This window comes from Sylvia atricapilla, chromosome 2 (genome assembly GCF_009819655.1).
Source record: "Sylvia atricapilla isolate bSylAtr1 chromosome 2, bSylAtr1.pri, whole genome shotgun sequence".
Classification (NCBI taxonomy): domain Eukaryota; kingdom Metazoa; phylum Chordata; class Aves; order Passeriformes; family Sylviidae; genus Sylvia; species Sylvia atricapilla.
The window spans coordinates 12457225-12477301 of NC_089141.1; the positions used below are offsets into that span (position 1 = coordinate 12457225).

At 38.6% G+C, this 20077-nt stretch overlaps 1 protein-coding gene across 2 annotated transcripts in view; it reads left to right on the forward strand.

Annotated features, from left to right (window-relative positions):
• EPHA6 (EPH receptor A6) overlaps positions 1 to 20077 on the forward strand; it is a 366464-nt gene that overhangs the window by 259596 nt on the left and 86791 nt on the right. For both annotated transcript variants that reach the window (XM_066340828.1, XM_066340827.1), the window contains 2 exons: positions 9671 to 9833; positions 18280 to 18388. In XM_066340828.1, the coding sequence (XP_066196925.1) occupies positions 9671 to 9833; positions 18280 to 18388 (272 nt within the window). The remainder of the gene's footprint in view (positions 1 to 9670; positions 9834 to 18279; positions 18389 to 20077) is intronic.

Here is a 20077-nt window from a genome sequence, read left to right on the forward strand (position 1 = left end):
GAGACACAAAAAAATGTATGCATGTGCTCACAAAAATACCAAAAAATTTGATAATTCGGTGACTTTTCAATAGCTATTATATGTTTATGTCTGAAGAGGCTTGCATAATGAAAAACAGTGCACAGTCTCTATACAGAGATCAGCAGATTCCCTCTTGCCTCTGATTTATTATTTGTATTGTAGTAATTAAAGTCAAACATTAGTTAGTGTCAGACTTTGTGTTTTAGAGCCAAAATTCTTCCTCTGAAATTGATTTTTGTTATATGGTTGAAATCTGTCTTAATATTGTCAACATTATTCTATGCTTATAAATCCCAATATTCTTTGAAAAGGGAAGTATTTGTCCCAAAGAAGTCTATTCACCATTAGCATGTGAAAGACTTGTTACCATTTAACATTTATTCATATGATCTGGAATGAATCTTAATGGCTTCAGTCATTTTTTTTCCAGAATAGCAAATCTGAATAGCAATCTGAATCAATTCAATTTATAAAAGTAGATATTTTGCTTACTTACATAAAAGTGATAGCTTTATTAATACCACTGAGTTTGTTTTCAAGCTGTTGTATATCAATAAGGATCTTTAATGGATTTTCCAGGCAGGAAACATTCAGTAGCAAATGAAAAGAGAAAGTTCTGCATTAGTCTGCTCTTCTAATATTAAAAGTTATTTATGTAGAAGATTCAAACTAAACTTGAACCAATCTTAAAATAAGCCCTGTCAGTCAACCTGTCCTACCATCCTAAAAGATGAAACACATCTTAGAAAGGACTTGGAAAGGCATGATTCCACAAGAGGTTTTTAGTACAGAATGTGGTTTTAGTACAGAATGTGTTTTTTACGAAGGTGTTTGTAGAGCTGCAAGCATCCCACAGCAGTTAAAATTTCCCAGCAAGGTGTTACAAACCTGACAAAATATTCAGCCCTGAAAGGGAGTCCTAATCCAAATCCTAGACTTTTTTGCCTGTGAATATTGCAGGGATTCTGAAATTGTGTGAGTTAAGCCAGCTTGTCATCACCACTGTTAGAGTTGAGTTCTGTGTAGCTGACTGAATGCTGTGCTGTATTTTTAGATTGGTAGAATCACTTGATTTTCACAGCTTTGAACACATGCTGTGAGTTGTTGGGATGTTTTTGGGAGGAAGGGCTGTTGGGGGGGTTTTTTGTTTTATTTTGTAGGGTTTTTTTGCAGGAGGGTGTCAAAGTAGAGCACTGGCTACTCTATATTGTAGTGAGGCACCTCACTGTAGAAGTCTTGGGAAGAATTGGCCGATTGCTCTTGTGTTGAAATTCCACTTCCCTTGTGAGATACTTCTTTGCATTGAAGTTGCCTTCACACTTGAGTAGGAAATAGGATCACCACGACCTTGAGTTGTGCCCTGAAGGGACACAGCAGTCCTGTGTACAGCTGTGATGTTACCCTGGTAATGCTGGGTGTGAGAGGATTGCCTGCCCCATGGCTCAGCATCTTGGAGACCTTCAGGTGGTTGGACTGTGGCTTTTTTCACATCACTCGAGTTGTCCCATTTTGTTATCTTTCTTCCAGGGTTTTGCATTTTCAATTTAAATATTTCATTATCCAACGACCTACTTCCCATCTCTAACTACAGTAACTCTTTCTATAATATACACAGATTTTATTTTTTAATTGACTGAACATGATATTGATTATTACTCACTGTTTCTTATAGACAAGAAACTAAAATATATTCAATAAAATAGTCAGGAAGCTGATTTAAAAAAAAAATCCCCACAGTATTTTTTAAACAGAGTTTGTAATTAAACTTGTTGCCAAGGGATGTTTTTGAGGCCACAAGCAAAATCAGTTCAAGGAATAATTAAGGAAATTCATGGAAGAAAAGTCCATGAGCTGTAAAACACAGTGAAGCAAGTTTAGTTAATTCAGAAAGCCACTAATCTACAGATTGCTGGGCTCTGGGGGAGTGTTAAGGGTCAGCATGGGGAGAAGGGACCTGCAGTGGCATCAGGACCTCATTCAGAATTGGGAACTGTGAACCTCATACACAGAAGGAATAATCTGAGAATCAGCCCACTGGCTGTGTATCCATAGTCCTCTGGGCTTGATTCTTAGCAAAGAAAGTCACAGAAGCCTTCTAAGTCTTCAGATTTTCAGGATTGCTTCTGTTTCCTGTAGCACTGTATTTGTCAGCAGGCTTATTACATCATTATGAAGTAAACCTTAGTGTTAGATGTCCCAGGAGAAATTGTGCTTTACTGTCCTAAGGTGAATTTTGAGTTCCACTTGAGTTGAATTTTAACATTAGAAATTTAGTTTGTGCTTGTTATTTCCAGCTGGAAGAGAAAATTAAAATGAATGAAAAAAATAAGAAAAATCTTTGAGGCTGCTGGAGAGGCCGGCACTTTTATATGCAGAAGTTAGAGAGACTTCTGGAGATCTTGGTACAGAGGTTTTCACTGTTAAAGATTTTTTATTAGCAAACAACTCTTATGAGAGTAGCTCACTACTGCCAGAAAGATGGGATTTAATATCTGTGCTCATCTGACAACTCAAGCCACGCTCTCCAGCTGCCTTTGTTATATGCTGGATTGCACACTGTTCCATGCCTAACTTAAGGCCCAGGCCTGGTTTTATTCCATTTTCATCTCCTTGTCAGGACAATCAGCTCTGTCCTGTCTGCTGCCTTCACACCTTGGCCCAGCGTGTGAACCACACAGCTTTTGCCCTGCCCAGCCCTCACCTCCCTGTGCTGCTGAGAATTTTAACACTGTTTTAGAGCCTCCCTGTCCTCATCTCTCTCCTCATTTAATTTTCTGCTTTTCACGGTTCACCTCACATCAACTCATTTCTGCCTTTCCAAGTATATAATCCAATTAAAATGAAGTTTGTCTGGGGTTTGACCTTTCAGTATTTTCTTTATGATTGGTTGTCTGTTCTTCCCCTTTTCACACTGACAGCTTCACTGTATATACGGAGAGAGTGGTGAGCTGACTGACAGGCAATCAAAATATAAAATATTGAATGGCCAAACAGGTAAAGGACATGTGAGTGTTTCAGCTCCTCACACTGTTACATCTCAGATTAATCAGGAGCGGGGCCAAGGAGGGAAGGGAGAGGGTTACAGCCTGAAGGGGCTGATGTCTTTGAGTGCTGCAGATTTCTCCTCTGAAGCAAACACTTGAGCCACTGGCAATTTCTCTGTGGCCCTCCTTTTTTGCTGCCACTGTTTTCTACTTAGTTTAGATTGGTCCTCACATCTTCACAATCACTTTTCTAAATTTACTTCAAGTTTGTGGTTCAGCTGGAAACCAGAGATTCAAGTGTTTTTAGGAAGAGCGTTTTTTTAAGAATCTGAGTGGTATCTTTTAGTTCTCTGACTGTAATTTTTCTTACCACTCTATGTTATAGTAAAAATTCACCTACTTGTTGATCGCATTGTAATCAGTAATCAATGTTAGAAGCACTTTTTTGAACCTTTAAGTCTTCTTTAAAATCTTCTGCCAGCATTCCTGTTAATTGATGTACTGTAGATCAAAATAGTTTTCTAGGAGAAAATCACACATGAAATTAGTGAATATAAAAAAGCTTTCAAAAACAGACTTTGATTTCCATGGGTGTAGTTAATTTTATTGTTTTCAGTGTAATTAGTCCTTACTTACAACAGTCTGTGTAAGGTGACAAATGTGCTATGATTAGAGGCAACAGGCATTCAGAAATTATATTATGAAAATATTTTATTGTAAAGAAAGAAAACGCATTTTGAGAATTATTGGGGGGAAATTAGTTGTGAAAGGAATAGGCTCTGTAAATCAGAGGCAGTTTCCATAAATCAGAGCTGTGGAGAGTCTGTATTGATCAGAGAAAATACAAACTCCACAGTTTGTTATTTGTCTTTAATAGATTGTATTTGAACTGATTAATCAATTAATGAGTACACCTAATAATTAACTACTGTATTATCCTAATGGGTAGCACGCGTTAAAGTTCAGGTGACTGTGGAGTGTCAGCATAGCTGATCCCATGGGAAAAGTAAGGAAGAATTTGGAGATTTCATTGTGCAGTGGACTAGAGCTATGATCAGTAAAAAATGCTGTCTTCCAGAATCATGGTCATTCCTTTAAAATAATGATGCTTCCTCTGTAGGTCACATTGTGTATGTTCCTTAAACTGATGTATCTAGGGAAGAGGAAAGATGTGACCAAATTGTCTCATAAAAAAATCTTTTTTTATTATTGGTGCTTTTATTTAAACATTTATAGTGCCTGAATCATGAAACTCCAAATCTTCTTTACTTTAATGTGGTACATACTCAGCTTTGACATTGTGCTTCTGTATACAGGATAAAAACCTGGTCCCTGTGGTATATAGATTTAATCTCTATTAGTACCTCTTCCAGTTAAATAACAGGGCTCTGAAATGGCCAGGCAGGATTATGTGGCTTAATACAGAATTTTCCTGTTGCAGGACAATAGATATAAACCAGAAAATGTGTTTGCAAACAGCTGATAGTAAATTCAGTTACTCTCCCTGGATTCTTTCTGCACACACACACACACACACTTGAAAGTTGTGGGTACAATAAGTCTCTTTTAGGTGGCAGAAGGTTTGGAAATCCCTTTCCCTAGGGTCAGTTTAAATAGACTTTTGTTACTTGTGACACTGAATGAGCTGAATACCTCCATTGTCTTTCATAAAACAAGCCAGATTAAGAGTGTATAGCTCCCATTATATATTCTAAATCATAGGAAATTATGCTTGGTTATCTTTTAAAACTTCTAAATTAAGGTCTGATACCAATTTTTTTTTATTAGAACCATGTCTCTTTTTGCCACTCAAATATTAATGCTGACAAATCTTGTATGCCAGAAAGTTCCAGAATTTTATCAGTGCTTTACTGGTAAAGTTAATATTTTAAAGGTTGTTTCAGCACTACAAGCAAAATTCTGCATTTCAGCTTTAATTTCTGTGAATTTTTTCTTTTTGCACTAACTTTTTTGAGATGTATAATTGTCTTCTCACTTGTAACAGCAGAATGTAAATTCTTTGATTGCCATAGAAGTCTAAACTGATTAAAGGTCATCACATTTTGGTTAAGCTTTATCAATATTGTTCTTATATGTGTCCACAAAGTCTTAATTGCTGTGCTTTTTTTCCTCTGTACTAAGGTAAGGATAAAATTAGAGAGCAATTTGTTCACCCAGGTGTGGCATGTGAAAGTTTATCTATTTATTTGCAACTGTGTAATGTTATTGGGGGAATCACCTTTCCTTTAAGTATATGAGAAAAATGGTATTAATCATTCACAATAATAGAACATCTGGAAATTGACTGCTGCACTGCAAAAGCAGAAAGAGTTTCATTAATATTTATCCTCTGATGGTGCTACTCCATTAAATTAGGTTGTCTGGTCTTAGACCATTAGCACCATTGTGCTTTCCACTCAGTCTGTTTCTTTAGGTATGAAAAAATGCCTTATCTATAAAGCCAAGTGTAAAATTAGGATAGATACAGATTCAGATAGGCAGAGGTGGTGGCAAGAAAGAATTTGACTCTGAAAGGTTTTCCTGTTCATGCACAGAGCAAACTGTCATGGATTTGTGAACACTGTCCCTCATAATCAGAACTGAATCCATTTACAAGAAGAATCACACAAACAATAAGAAAAATACAATTTCCTTAGAGAGAGATAGCATTTTCAAAGTCCATATTATAGTTCTGTTTAACTTGGATGGGTAGTGATAGACTTAGTATTACATTTTGTAATAACATCGGCATGGCTTGCATTTGGGTTATATTTATGTTTTAATTACAGATTTTCTCCAAGATAAATTTGCAGTAGGCTGTGGAAGAGGTCTTATGAATTCCCTCATATCAGATTGTGTCTCATAATTCTATGAGTATATTATATTAGATAGACTCCTTTAACTAATGTTTAACCCCTCAGCCTCTGGGTTCTCAGAACTGCTGCTTCTGAGCCCTTTGCCATCTCAACTTCACAAATGCTGCTCTCATACTGATGTAAGGCATCAGAGCATTTCTTGTGTCCTTTTTCTTTTTGTGAACACTGAACCATACATTGTGGCCAACTGTGTGTTATCTTATGTGCCACGGGAGGTACAGCCATATCAGTTAAACTTATGATTTATTTTGCAGATTTTGTCATAGCCCTCTATAGTTATCGAGTACAGAATAAATGTGGTCCTTGGTTTTTCCCATTGATTCTGGCCCTGTAACTGTCTAGGTCAGAAATCTATCACAAGAGATAAATCCTTCTAGCACACAAAGTCATGCTTCCTTTTGATGGAAACTAGGGTGCGGGATAAGTGGGTTGATATATATCTATATTTTGCCAGAACACGAAAGCAGGATCTGGGAAAAGCATGCACTACCATCCAGAGAGTACATTTAAGTCCTTTAATTTAAAATTGACTTTTTGAACACACAATCCCTGCAAAAGTGAGTGCACATAATCTATAGCAAGAATAATACAAAGCATTCCATACTTCTGTGCAGACTGGAATTGTAGGTTTGGGGTTTTTTTGTTTTGGTTTGGTTTGGTTTTTTTGTTTTTTTTTTTTGTTCTGAGTCCATCTTCAGCCTTCCTGAGAAAGATCATGGCAGGAGTGGCCAGTTTGGAGAGCCACCTCTGTGCATCTCTGTGGAAAGCTCTGGCTTTCCGGGTAGGCTGCAGATCAGTGTCAGAGAATGGAATAATGGCAAAACATCCACTCTTTGGAGAATTTTCTCGTGTATGAATCCAGTCCTAAAAGGCTGAATTCTTTATGCAAAACATTCCAGCCCTGGGAGGTTTCTGGCTATGAATCATTTTGTTTTGAGTTTGAGCAACTTCTTCCTCCAGCTCCTGAAGCTTGTTCTCAAACCAAGGTGAGAGGTCCCCTTTCCATGTTTCACGTGCAGTAACAAATCTTTCCCCCTTCCCCATATGACAGCACTATTACTTTTGAAGTTGTGTACTCCCAGACATCATTTTTCAGTCTGTGGGATGGATGGCATGAGAGGCTGCAGCAGGAAAGGAGAGGGGAGGGCATGGAGAAGGACCCTCCAGGGCTTCCTGCAGGCAACCCCAGGCAGGTGGTGAGGAAGCAATGAGCCAGACAGCCCCTGGAGGCGGCCAGAACACCTTCCAGAGGGAACAGGCAGCGATGGCTGCCCCTCAGGAGGTTGCTGTTCATCCCAGAGGAACCCATTTTGTTGATTTAATGTTTCCATCACACATCACAAATGTTACCCTTGTCACGCTCATTGTCTTTGGCCAACTATAAATAATTAATTCTATTTGCTGCGTGCCTGTCACACCCCTGGCATGGAGCCAGTGTATCCCAAATGTATCAGTTAGCCTGTAATAACATATAATAGATATAGCTCAGATTGTTTCTTTTTCAAAAGTCATTCCCACTTTTTGCTGCTGCTGGCCTTGTTCTGGAGGCTTCAGGGAGTAAATCTTGTCACTGGATCTTGAGGAATCTCCACTGTTTTTTTGACAAAATTTCCATTTCCATCCTCCTCTTAAAGACCCTATTTCTTTTGAAAGTTCCATCAGGTTTTTTGGCAACCTCTCCAGCAGGTCAGAAGAAGCAGTACATTGTTGAATGCCAGGACTTGATTTCAAGCAGTAAGGTAGTCTAGGGAAAAGAAGCAGCTTGCAAATGTTACACTGTACAGTGAAATCCCTTAGGTGCTGGTCTCTTCCTTAGTTTACAGACTCCAAGTAAAAATTCCCAGAGCATTCCAGAGTATAAAATCACTGCCCATCTGTGGGCCATAACAGAGCACTTTGAGTCATGCCAATACCTGTATAAAACAAGCATATAATCTGCAGTGAATATTTCCAAGAGCTTTCCTTCACAGGAAGTCATGTAAGCTTAATCAGGGAAAAAAAAAGAAAAAAAAAAGAAAAAAAAAGCACCTGTCACTCAAACAAGTAGGCTTTCTGTCAGAAGAAAATAAGTATTTTTTGAAATGCATTACAGTATGTCTAAAATCTGCTAACCTGTTCAAAGTGAAGTTACGACATTTCGAGTAATTGGGAGAAGTCTTATACTTAAAGAAGTAATTAGATGGTGTATTAATTATAGTCTCTATCCATAAGATCACATGAACATTTCATTGTACTATTTCAGTTTAAATACACACTGCTCACAGCTTCAAATGTTAGTAACAGACTGTAGAAAAAAAATCAATACTTCCTCTTATTGTAGTTTCTCAAGTTATTTCCTCTGTTTGAAGCACAAGTTAAATGCAGTTATTTTTAATATTGATCATTGTTGCCTTCCTCCTGCTCCTTCCCTTAACAGAGTCATTAGGTTGCTTCTGTGTGTTTGTTTTTTAATCTAGTTTTCTCAGCCATCTCCCTGTATTCCTGCTGAGGGGATAGTGATCCACCTGCTGCCCTATGCTAATGTGATTTGTTACACATGGCTGAAGTTAACTCAGCGTGTTTTATAAAAACTCTTCGTTTTATATAAAAAGTGCATGCATATTGCTGAGAAGAGGTTAAAAGTCCAACAGAATCTGACTGAAACCTAATCCTCTCCTGGTATATCTCTTCTGTGAACTAGATTTCCTTCTGAACAGGCTGGAAGCATCCTTTGAATCATTTACACCTGCTCTAATACAGCTGTGGGGTATAATCAACCTATATGGTGCCCTGTAGGTGTCACAGTTGGACTGTAAAGTACATGCCAAGGATATTCCTGCTCAGTTTGGAGACAAATCCCGCTCCAAGGGAGCAAACCTCACCTTAAGGCACCACATATTACAGATGACTGGTTTACCAAGTAACTAATGACAGGGTATAAATGTTCTTCCAGGTCACCCTCTCATGGAAAAGCATCATCCAAGACAAGTCTAGCAAAGCAGCACTCAGTTAGAGCACAAAAATTGATGTTTCTGGTCTCCATACTAGAGCAGCTGATCTGCAGTGGTAATTCCCAGAGACCATAATTCTATGGGGTCTCTGTGAGACTCGGGAATTCTCAGCAGCTGCCTGGGATCAACTGCCAGGAGATGAACACAGGGGACTTTTGCACAGAATATTTCTGCTTATAGAGTTTCAAAATGAATTCCATCTATGACTACCTTACAACTACCTGCAAAGAAACATTGAGCCTCAGCAGCAGGGAATCAGCTGAACCATGCTGGAAGTTGACAGGCTTTAAAGAAAAAGTTAATTCCTATTTTCTTTTACCCACAGGTCTACCCACGGATAGCGCCGGCATTTTGGCACTACCTGCGGGTAGAAGTGAGTAGCGGGTATTTGAATACTCCCACATCTTTATTTTACAGCTTGGTAGTGTTTACTGGCCTCCTAGTTTGTCCATTGTGCAAAAATAATGAGCTTCCATTGTAGTTGCCATTCTTCTGTGAATGTAGTCTTGTACTAATTCATGTTGGTTTGGCTATGGTTGGGTTGGTTGCTAACCCAAGTCACAAAACATGTCTGTATGCGAGGTTAAAGACAAAAAAACCTGGAATCTAAAAGTCAAGGCCATATCATACATTCTGACTGTAGCACAGAACCAAAGTACAGAAATCCATACCTGCACCTCCTTTTATAAACACATTTTACATTCATGAGAAGAATATGGAGCTTCAGTTCTGTTATATCATTTGTACAAAGATTGTTCAACTCAACTTGATATAATTTCTTCCCTCTTTTGTCCCTCAGGAGCATGAGCAGCTCAGCTATTCCTCCACAAGGTCCAAGGCTCCAAGTGTTATCATCACAGGTCTCAAGCCAGCCACCAAGTACATATTTCATATCAGAGTCAGGACGGCAGCAGGATACAGCGGCTATAGCCAGAAGTTTGAATTTGAAACTGGAGATGAAAGTAAGTTTCACTGAAGGAAAAATAAAAAAATAAATACAGTAGAAGTAGCATCTAATTCTAAACCAGTGAGACATTGGGAGTTTGAATGGCTGAACCCATACCATTTCTTTATCACAAAATGACCAGTGCTATGTGATTAAAAAAAAGCCTCAGACTCACTGTTCTGAATTTACAACAACACACAGAAATGTTTGCCCAATGCTGCAGCTGAAGGAATGGTCTCTTCCATAAAATTTCCTTATGGGTCCCTTCCAAGCTAAGATGCTCTAGGATTCTCTGATCCTTTCTTTCCCTATAGAAGTCCTATAAAAATACCCTTAGCCAGGCTTTCCCTAAGTCCAGCAGCTTCACATAAGCTCCCAGTGATGGACTCTTCACTCTGTAGTTGTCAGTGCTTCCAGACTCCACTAATAAAAACTGAAAACTTGTTATTTGCATTTCCATCAACCAGTAAACTTACTAAATTTGGGACTAAGAAGTAAGAAGCCTTCTTATTCCTACAAAGTATGCAAAAAGGCTTCATGTGTGATGTTCACATCCTGAATAATTTTATATTTGTCATGTGTTGCCCTCCATGTTCAAAGAAACATAGAAAAAGGTATTTTCATATATTTGAGAGAAAATTAGTCTAGCAGATGCAACACTAAAACACTCATTAATTAAATTACTTTAATTAGCCAGTTATGTATACCATGTTTTTCATTAGTGTTTTAGAACTCAAGTTGTTTAAGCTAATGTACAGACTCAAAACTACATAAGTGCTTCCAAGAGCACCCAGGGATTTGTGTTCCATTTTTATTGCTTCTTAACTTCTATTTCAAAAATCAATCAGGGATAGATTTCCAAGTGCTTAATGCCTAATTGGACTTTTTAAAATTTTCTGGGTACTTAAGCCGATTGGTTTGGATAGGAGTTGAGCACTTGGGTGCTTTCAAGAATTTCAGTAGATCTCATCTGTAGCTTCTGGTGCAATAAACACGAGGCTTAATTCATATAAAAAGAAAATTGTATCTAAACCTCTATGAGGTTTCACATTGTGAAAATGTCACTTGCCCATCTAAATCAGGAAGGCTGTGGCTCCAGTGACATTTCCCTCATCAGTATTGAGGGAATCTCCTGGGGGTGACATTCCCCTTACTCCATCCCTGCCCCTTCTCTCCTTCTGTGTGCACTGATGCAGCTGGCCCTTGAGCTGCATGGTGAGCTTGACTTTAATGTCCTTTTTGAAGTATAACATCAAAGCTGAACCTGATACTGAAATAAACTGGAAAAATAAATCTGTTTATGATGCCATAAGCAGACCTAACACAGCTTATCTTCCAATAATTCTGGTTTCTTTTACTTCTACGTCTAAGCACTTGCTACCTAAGCTAGTACATGGTTTCACATAGCTGAATAAATAGAATATAGCAATAAAATATAGAATAGAAATGTTATTTTCAGTATTTCAAGATACTGACTAACATTTACACAGAGAGATTTGGGAGAGTTGTGTTGAGATTTGGGCTGCTTGGTTCTGTCAGTACCCATAAATGTTAATTCACCCTTGCTGGCCTGCATCTGTCTTACAAACCAGTCCTAGTCCAGTTAAGTAGAAATCTCTCTTCATCATTTACTATTTTGGCAGTGTGCAGCTCAGCTAAAAATTTTCTGATTTTTTAAATATACATTTTTCTCAATTTTTTTGAAAGATAGCAAATAATATTAGGCCAAGGCAGACTATTGCAGCTCCCTCCATCCCTGCTTGCTAGAAACAGGCTACTTGGTGAAAATTCCACTTTTTCAATTACTTTTTCCGGACTTTCAATTGGATTTTAATTAACTCAAAAGTAACATTTTCATGAGAAGGCTGGGAAGCACTGAGTGTTTTAAAAGTCTGTGTTGTGAACTGAAAATTTATCAACCAACACTCTCATGAAAACAACAAAAAATACTGTAAGTCATGTGTTTGATAAAAATCCTCCTTAAGTGGCCGTAGCTGGTAACATTCTTCAGCTCTGCCAATTGAACATGTTACAGTGGAGAAGAATTCCCAGACCATTTGCAGGTAAACAGCCAAGGTTGTTCCATTTACCCTGCTTGAATGTTGACAGAATTTGTTCATAGATAGCTGTTAAGCAAGCAATCAAAAAGTAGAGTTTTTCTTTAATAGACTAATTATAGAAAATTAATGATTCATCAGCTGTGAGATGTGTATATCAATGTCCTAAAACATCCTGTCCTTTGGCAGGACAGTGCTCCCTTCTCTGATGTGCTGGGGGAAACACTACCTGTGTCACTTCAGTTATAAAGTTATAGAGGATAGAATAGATCCATCATTACCAAGAACACTAAAGCATTTTGGTGGGATTGCTAAAAGCAGTGCATGAGGGAGAGGCAAGACTGAATCTGCAGCAGTAGTGGAAGAAGTTAGTTACTGATGCTGATGTTTTTTGGGGGAAGCACCCTCTCTTGCTGACCACAGATGGAGGCAGTCACAGCTTAGGGACCTCTGTTGTTGAACCCTTCTCCCTGCTGCGAAGGCAAACAAGTGGAGCATCCAAAAGAGTGGAATTTGTATTTTCTTTGTGATAGGAAATGGAGTTACCTAGCATAGGCAGAAAAATTCTCTTCAAGGAAGCGGAGTTGGACGAATGAATGCTGGCAGACATTTGTCCCCCTCCCAGGCTGCACCTGGGAAATGTGAAACCTTTCCAAAGCACAGCAGCCACCACTTGTGACTGCGTTTCTTGTTGCCATTTTATTCAGTCTCTGTTTCAGCACCTTACAGGCAAAACACTCCTAGCAAAGCTGGCAGGTTTTCATACACTCCAGCACACACACAGCTGCCACTGCTGGGGCTTCAAATCGGAGCATAAACCTCACTTGCAGTTCCTGCTTTTATCTGTCAGAATTACCAGCTATCTGAGTCACCACAAAAACACTCTGGTCCTTCCTAACAGAGAATGAAATGTGTTCTGACAATAAAAAAACATTTGTCCTAGGGCAGAGATGCTTTAATCTCTGACTGTTACCCTCTATTTTTTTCCTCCTTCTCTTCTAACCAGCTGTTTCTGGAATACCTATTTGGATTGGTTGGTTTTGTTGGGTAGTTTTGTTTTGTTTGGGTTTTTTTTTTTAATTAATGATTCAAACTTTTTTTGGTCCTTTTTGGGGGGTTTTGTTTGGTTGTTTTTTTTTTTTTTTCCCTAGAGAAGTGGTTTCTTTACATTACCTCAGAGGTCATTCTGCCCAGAAGAATTTGTAAATATTGAACAATTTACAGCTTTTAGGCAATCTTCTTGCCAAATCAGGGCTTGTTCTAAAACCAAGGGTATTTTCCTTGTCAGCCTTGCCATCATTAGGAAAAAGTAATCTGAAAGTGGAATGGTTGGCTTGTTCTAGAAGGGGCATAAGGGACAATTTTGCATTTATGGACTGTGGACTGTGCTTGGGCTGAACAGAGTGATAAATGTGAGCACATGATGATATTTAATCCAAAAGCAATGCAGATTTTGTATACTTTTAATTATTAACAATAAAAACCTAAACATTTTAGAAATGCTAATGAAATACCTTGATTTGGTGTTTTATAAAGTTAAAGACTGTGAAAAAATAATTGGCTGAAACTCAAAGTCTTGATGGATCAATAACTTTAATTTCTTTAGTCTCAGATGGTGATTTTTGGATATTGCCAGAAAATTCTGCTGAATTTTCACATTCTTCTCCCTCTTCCCATATCCACAAAATCTGCCTTTAACTTTTCATCCTCAAATCAGACTATTTTGGATTTGCCACCAAATATGACTCCATTCTTTCCAGAACTCCAAAGCTCAAGAAAAGGGTCCAGAATGATTGATTCCAGTCCAGGTCCACTATTGGTTTAAGCACATGCCCTGGTTCATGCTATGATAGAGAAGCCATCCTAAGGATTTTTAGAAAATACATTGCATTACCAATGCAAAATGGAGATTTTTTTTTTTACAATGTTTTGTATTCTGATTATTGTAAATTGAATTCCTTGTTGAAACAAAACAAACCAGATTACATATTTCAAAACATATCAGTATTTCATATTTAGAAACTTCTGGTTGGATCTCCCCCCACCTCTGCCTTACCCTACTGTTCATTCATTATCACTCAGCACTGGATACCAAAGACTGTCTCATTTTAATCTTTAAGTATTTCCTTGCTGTGTTTAATACTTCCAGCCATTTGTTCTTCACGTTTGATTTTGGTCTATCTGATTGCACTGCTGTATGTGTCCAGAAAACCCAGAGACTTCATTTTTCCTCTGCATTTCCTAAACAAGAGCAGCCTCCTTGTTCAGGTCTCAAACTGCCTGCACAGGCTTTCCATTTATCCTCTGGCCAGAAAGGGAATGTTAGGGGAAAACACTTGGAAGAAAGCTTTTCAAGTGAAGTGACACCAAAAGGTTTTATATTCTTATGCTAGTGACAGTCCCTTTTGAGAGCATCTTCCCTTTGCCTTCTCCTTTCCCCTTCGACTGGAGCCCATCAGCTCACTGTACCACAGGAACTGCACAGGGACTACATTTTCATTTGTGAACATGTAAAGACTGCCCTAATGACACTCTGTGTTTTTCTTACCTGTTGCTCTTAAGCACTGTTGTTTAAAATGCCTTGTAAATCCCCCTGATGGCTCCTCCTGTCTGTTAGAGCTCCAGTGCTCCCTGTCCACGCTTATCTGTCTTACAGCTGCTCACTGTTATCAGTCTGGCTGTCTCTCTGTCACTTTTCTATCTTCCAGTCTGCTGGAGGGTCTGCTGCCTGATAGATGTCAAATTGAACTAACCAAGGGATGTAGCTGAGAGACAGAAGTGAGCTGTCATTAGGGCTTCCAGCTCTTTTATACCAAGCACAAACTTGTAAAATGTTCTGAAGAAATTTGCTCAAAGAAAGGGCAGAGCTCAAAGATTCTCTCTGGTTTTCAGCCCCTTGCACCGTGAATGAAACATCTGCAGCATTACTTCCAGTGTGCTCAGTGAAAAAATGAGGAAGCCTCAGGATATTTCCCTTCAGCCCAAAAGAGAGGGAAAGTGCAGCTCTTCCTCCATGCATTTGGATGAAGAACCTAGAGAGAAGATGAGACAGGGCATGAATGTAAAAACTGGATTGTAGGGGCAGAGCTGACACCAGGCTGGATGCAGAAGGGATTTCTGGGCATGGTGTTAAGCAAGGAAGCTGGAATGGTGCAGTTTGAAACTTCAGACATCACTTCAGGCATATAACATGAGTTAAGCATGAAGAGCAATGGCAGAGGAGTTTATCTGGATAATAAGCTCCTGGGTGCATATATAACCCATGCTGCAGTTTTAAAATCACTTTGATAATCACATAAGCTTCAGGTGAAATGTGCTTGAAGAATTTTGCCACCCAAACATTGCAGTATACAACTGAAACATCTTGGATAAGTTGTAAATTCTCCCTTGTCCTTTTCTTATCTACTTATTTTTTCAAGTGTTTTCTTTAAGTGTTCAAATGAGCTTATTGAGCAGACAGATAGAAAGAATGAGGTGTAGTACCAGACTAAGTCAGTTAGAGGGAAGCTAAGCTCTCTCAGCTCTGCTCATGGTTTATGATAAATTTGAGGTGCCTTGGGCAGTGTAGAGACAAAAAAAAATTGTTTTAGTTATAGGAATTCTGTCCATGTTGTCCAACAAATGAGATTCTGGAAAAAAATGCTGTGTACCTCTGTGATTAAATGCAGCACTTCCATATGTACACAAAGAGGGATGAAATGAGGTTGCAGGAACTTGCTTGACTTTGCAACCTGCCACAGTTGTTTTTTAAACTGAGTTTTTCTTCTTGCATAATCAAGGAGAAACACAGGGTCATAGACAAATATACACAGGAAAACCAGGAAGTGACAAAAAATATGCAAGTACATGCACAATAGAAACAATTAAAGCTCTTAGTATTTACAGCTTGAACTTTACCTTAAGAGAAAGCTGGAGAAATAAGAAAAGAGCAGAGAGGTTGAGAGACACATAGAATTTAGAATGGCAAAATGCTGTAAAAATTCTAGGTATTGAGAGTCCCTGATTACTATCTTCTCACTGCCTAAATGTTTTTATGTGGAACATTTTTCCTGCATGTGGTAAATCTGTGTCTGTGGATACTCACGTGCTTAAATATGTATTGTTCACTGTGCTGTGCCTTTATTGATTTTATTGAGGGATCACTTCAAGCAAAAATAAGTATTTCCATCATTTTGCCTTACCTGCCTCTCTGCCAGTTTTTAACAAATCTACATTTTCCAATTATTCTCATCTGCCATTTGACATTTTTATCTGACAGGTAAATTACGGTCATCTGGAGTTTTCAGGCCTGAAAGCTCCTTGTAGTGATTTAACTGTGTGGGGGGAAAAAATCTTAATATATTCAACTCTAGCCTCAAAAATACAAGCAAGAGAAACAGAATTATCACTTTTCAAGTAGGTACAGACCCAGCTAAAAATCGTATTGGTTACAGGCAGAAAGAACTTAAGTCAGTTTTGGATTTCTCCCCTTCATTAATGTGACTGCAGGTGCCTCTTTGGACCGTGGAGTCAGTCCCTACATTTGCATCAAGAAATTCTGGGTTATTGGCCTTGGCAATGAATGTCTGTTGAAGAAAATCACAGCTAATTCTTCTGAGCTCGTGGTTTGCTTTCCTCCTGCCAAATTCATTGTTTTTGCACATATTTATTCTTACTAAAAACAAAAGGAGAGCTGCATTTTGTCCTCCCCTTTCCACTGCAGATATGGGCAAGAAAGACTCCTCTGAAACCTTCTCCGTGTACAGCTTCAAACTGTGCCTGACTTTAATAATCTTTGCCACATTTAGCACAACTCCCACTAGTTAGAAAATGGTATTTAGCATTTGCATTGTTACTTCTGTGGCATGATATTTGTTATGTTGCATTTTTCCAACTAAACCTGAGCCTATGAAAGGTAACACAGAGCTGGAATCCACTCCCATAACATCACTAGATGTCATTTAACTATTCAGTCAATATTTGCTCCATCATTTGTTGAAAGATGTGTACATTTAACTTGTCTGACCACAGGTACTGAATGCCTTGTAATTTACTGCCTGTGCATGCTTCCATCAAATTATTTGGACAGAAACCTGATGGTAGAAATCTAAAAAGTTGGTTTTGCTGCAAATTTGACATAAGCTATTATTGTTTCTATTTGCTTTGCTACTCTTACAAAGCCAGTTTACACCTTGAGTTTTTAAGCCACAAAAAAATATTGTCCAGAAGCCAAATGCTTTCCTAGGAAACAGCATTTTATGAAGCTTTGGATAGCAATGTGTGCATTGCATCGCTTCGTCAGCTGCAAAGTGAGAGAATATCACCTGCTGAGCTTTCTAGACAGCAGCCTGGCTGATTTCCCCAAGCTTTAATCACCTGATGCCTAAAGAAAGCTGAAGATTTTACTTCTTGAACAGTTTGCAAGTTTACCAAATCAAAGTTGTTTCCCTGATGTAAAAATTATTCCCTTTTCTGTATTTACTCTGTTTTCTGAAGTCATTGAATAGAATTATTTATTCATCTTTCAAAACAATGTTTTATTTCCCATGGAAATAGTAAGAATTGGGTAAATGTCATGTGGTGTAAATGTTCAAGTGTAACAGTTTAACAAATAAAACTTCAGAGTCACAAGACAGGAGGCAGAGAAAAAAAAAATGAGCCAAATTCTTTTTCTGATCGTGTAGTATTTGGACAATGAGGACCACCTGGACTGTAGGTAGGTAGATTCTCAGTGTAAAGATTTAATATTATACACAATAAATTAAGTAAATTAGGAAGTGTTCAGTGACTGGATAATTTCAGGTGATCTTTTTTAACTCAACATTCTACGAAAAGCAGAGAGAAAAACAAGAGGCATAAGGATTTATTTTCTATTAGCAACTACAGAGTTGCAAATCACCAAAGCATGTTGTGATAAGCTCTACGAATTTTGTGACAATGAAACTGAACATCAGACATGCTGAAGAATGTGTGAAGCTGCACATTAGGTGTGTGGCTTTTGCTTTGCTTCCTCCTGCACCCAGTTTAGTATCTTCACATACCCAGCACTGCTGCTGACTACACTGGGACAGGGGGATGGAAAGAACTTCTGAATTAGGTGCAGGATTAAGATAAAAAAAAGCTGAGGAAGAAAATACAGTTTTATGTCCAAAATCCTGTCATATTCAAACTTCAGTAATTGGCAAGTGTCTGATAGGGACCAATCCTCCTTTTATAAACGTGCAAACATCTTCTCCCCTCCATCCTAACTGGGATATGGATTATGGTTCCTCACTTCACAGACAGGTTTGCATCCGATGCCCTTGCTAAGCACTGAGGAAACCATTAAAAACAAATTGCAACACTTGGCCATTGAAATGATTTCAGCCATTCTGCAAAATCCCTGGGTGATGGATGGAGCATCTTTTCTCTGTGCTTCTCTTTCAGCTTCTGATATGGCTGCAGAGCAGGGACAGATTCTTGTCATTGCCACTGCTGCTGTTGGTGGATTCACTCTCCTGGTCATCCTCACTTTGTTCTTCCTCATCACTGGCAGGTAATTAAAACAATGTTCTTGTATAGTCCTATCTAAAATTAAGAATTTAAGAATAATATTGAAGTCATGAAACCACATTTACAGAGCTAAAGTTAGGGTTAGACACAGTGGAGTATCAGCACTGGTCTTATGGGGTTTTTGTAAGTGTTGTTTTTCATAAAGATACAGTTTGGGGAGATAAGTAATCATGTGAAATCAGGAGATAGTTTGGCTGTTTTAGAAATAAGTTTTTGGACCTCTTACCTGCAGAGTGATAATTTAAAAATACAGTATACCTGCTGCACCCTCAAGGCTCTAACATTACCAGGAAAGAAAAAAAAATCCCCACATCCCCACAGTGTATTTTACAAAATCTCGTAACTGTCAATGGCAAAACTAGAGAGTGCACTACTCAGATATCAACAGAGGGTGCTGGACTGTTAGATTTGTAATTACACATGTTTTATTGGTATAGCATTACCTCTAATTTGAACAGAAAGTGAAGTTCTGTCAGTGAAGACCAGAGGTTTTATTTGCAATACCCCAACAACTAAATATGGCACTGCAGTAGCTGCCATTATGTGAATTAATGCTCTCTCTGCTAAATAATAAAACCAGTTAAATCTGATGTTCAGATGAAGGTAATGAGAGCAGTTAACCTTGGAATGTATTGTGGCCTCAGATAATCTTAGAGGCTAAGTAAATATTCCTGCAATTACTACAGAAGGTGACAAACAGTAGAATCTTTCAGAAGAGAGGGGAATTATTTAGAGAGAGAGAGAATTTTCCAGAGAAAATGATTGTGTGGAATCCCTATGGGAAATCCTGAAACAACTCAAACATTTCCTTTAGAAAAAAAAATCACTAAATTTGGGAATGAAAAAAAAATACAGAAAAAGGTTTCTTTCTGTTTCTTCATCCTGTTTTCTAATGTTAAGAATATCAGAGATTCTCTTAGCTTTCTACTGCCTTACTCGATGGGACCATTTCAATTATGTAAGATAGGAATTCATTTTGAAGTGCTGCCTAAATGCACTGATAAGAGCATGTTCCACAGGAGACAGAGCAAGAAAATCTTGAATAAATACTCAATTTACTCTAGGACTGGAGGCAAATTTCAGCATGAAAAATGGGACTGGTACCCTACAGATGTGCTCTGCTTCACTGTTTAGAATTACCAATTTGATGAGCTGTTGAGTCTGAGGGCTGCTGATGAGCGTATTCAGAGTGGAGAGGCTGGGTGAGATGAGCACCTGCCTCTGCACTTTGCTGGGTGATTATCCACCAGGAGCAAGCAGGAAGCACGGCTGACAATTGCAGATAGGAATATGAGAGCAACAGAGACCTCGAGATACAGGACTGGGGTCTTGGCTCAGTTTCAGGAAAGGGATGTTAAGGCTCAGTCTGATTTAGTTTTATCTGTGATTGTTCTGCAGCCAACATGGGCAGAGAATGAGGAGACCTCTCTGTTGGTGATTAATCACTAGCTTCTGTAGTCAAACTCTGGGGCCACATGGATGTTTAGGAGAGTTGGGTAAGGTTACAGTCTTGTTTCTTTGACTGTTCCCTTGGGCAAGCACTTGGAGTGTAAGAGCCTGTGTTCAGGGCTCTGGACAGGTGGCACCCTACAGACCACTTGTTCAGGTCCTAAAAATGGCACTGGCATCTTTAGGGAGTCCCAGCAACTGATGTTTAATCTCAGGGTTCCCA